Here is a 1,072-nt window from a genome sequence, read left to right as displayed (position 1 = left end):
TATTACAGCCATTTTAGCATTCACAAATTAATAAATGTACTGACCCTGAATACTCAGTGGACCTGGCCTACTATGGATGCACAACCCCAGAGCTGTGTATCACATCTTTAGCAGCATCAGAAAAGATTTTGAGGTTCAGAGCATGCAGTGCCATGCCTCAGGTGGCAAAGATGGGGCAATCCAAACAATCCTGTTCTTCCTAGTTAGCAAATTCTCTTTGCTAATGCACTAAGAGGCTGCTCATTCATTTTCTTTCCTTCTCTCCCTCTTAGGGTCTGACTGGTAGCCCTGGTAGCCCCGGTCCTGATGGCAAGACTGGACCCACTGTAAGTAATACAATCTTTAATCTTTCTCCTTTTTCTGATGGTGACTCTTGTTCATTTTTCCTTTTCCTGCCCTAACATGAGTGGTTTATCCTTCCTCTTATAGGGTCCTGCTGGTCAAGATGGTCGCCCTGGACCTGCTGGTCCTCCTGGTGCAAGAGGTCAAGCTGGTGTGATGGGATTCCCCGGACCTAAAGGCGCTGCTGTAAGTAACCTTCTGCTGGATTTTATATTCCCTTGGGTAATAATGCAAGACCCCCAAACTGTGTTTTTTTCCCCCTTCAAGTGAGGTTTTACATAATGCTCTCAAAATACAAATAGTGTTGGGACCAGATACTGTTTCTAATGGTGGACTCCAGGACTTCTCAAAAACTGTTTGCATCCTGTAATTTCTGCTTCCAATGCATCTTGAAATTATGGCTCCTGTTGGCTGTATTGTAATTGCCTTCCAGCCATTCCCTGCCAGAGGGATCAAAATTTGGTGGATCTATAAATGTCAAATTTGTTGGTCCTATTTCCATTCCTTAATTATGATTCTGGATCTGCAGTTAATTACTGTAAAGCAAAATCAAAGTTTTACACACCATACACAAAGCCAGTTTACATAAAAATCTCTTCTAGAGAACCCTTTTTCCAGAATCTTCATTTTTTTACATTGACATTACGGTTGCAATGATTCTGGTTTGCTGAACAGGTTTCAATAATGCTTTTAGATATCCATATATCCATGTCCCCTTGTACATATCTTC

At 41.7% G+C, this 1,072-nt stretch overlaps 1 protein-coding gene across 1 annotated transcript in view; it reads left to right on the top strand.

Moving 5' to 3' along the window:
* Positions 1 to 1,072, top strand: part of COL1A1 (collagen type I alpha 1 chain) — a 44,454-nt gene that overhangs the window by 21,118 nt on the left and 22,264 nt on the right. The window contains exons 24-25 of the mRNA XM_042472819.1: positions 273 to 326; positions 430 to 528. Of these exons, the coding sequence (XP_042328753.1) occupies positions 273 to 326; positions 430 to 528 (153 nt within the window). The remainder of the gene's footprint in view (positions 1 to 272; positions 327 to 429; positions 529 to 1,072) is intronic.

Source organism: Sceloporus undulatus, chromosome 6 (assembly GCF_019175285.1).
Source record: "Sceloporus undulatus isolate JIND9_A2432 ecotype Alabama chromosome 6, SceUnd_v1.1, whole genome shotgun sequence".
Classification (NCBI taxonomy): domain Eukaryota; kingdom Metazoa; phylum Chordata; class Lepidosauria; order Squamata; family Phrynosomatidae; genus Sceloporus; species Sceloporus undulatus.
The sequence above is the reverse complement of the archived record's forward strand: the minus strand, read 5'-3'. Positions and strand labels throughout refer to the sequence as shown.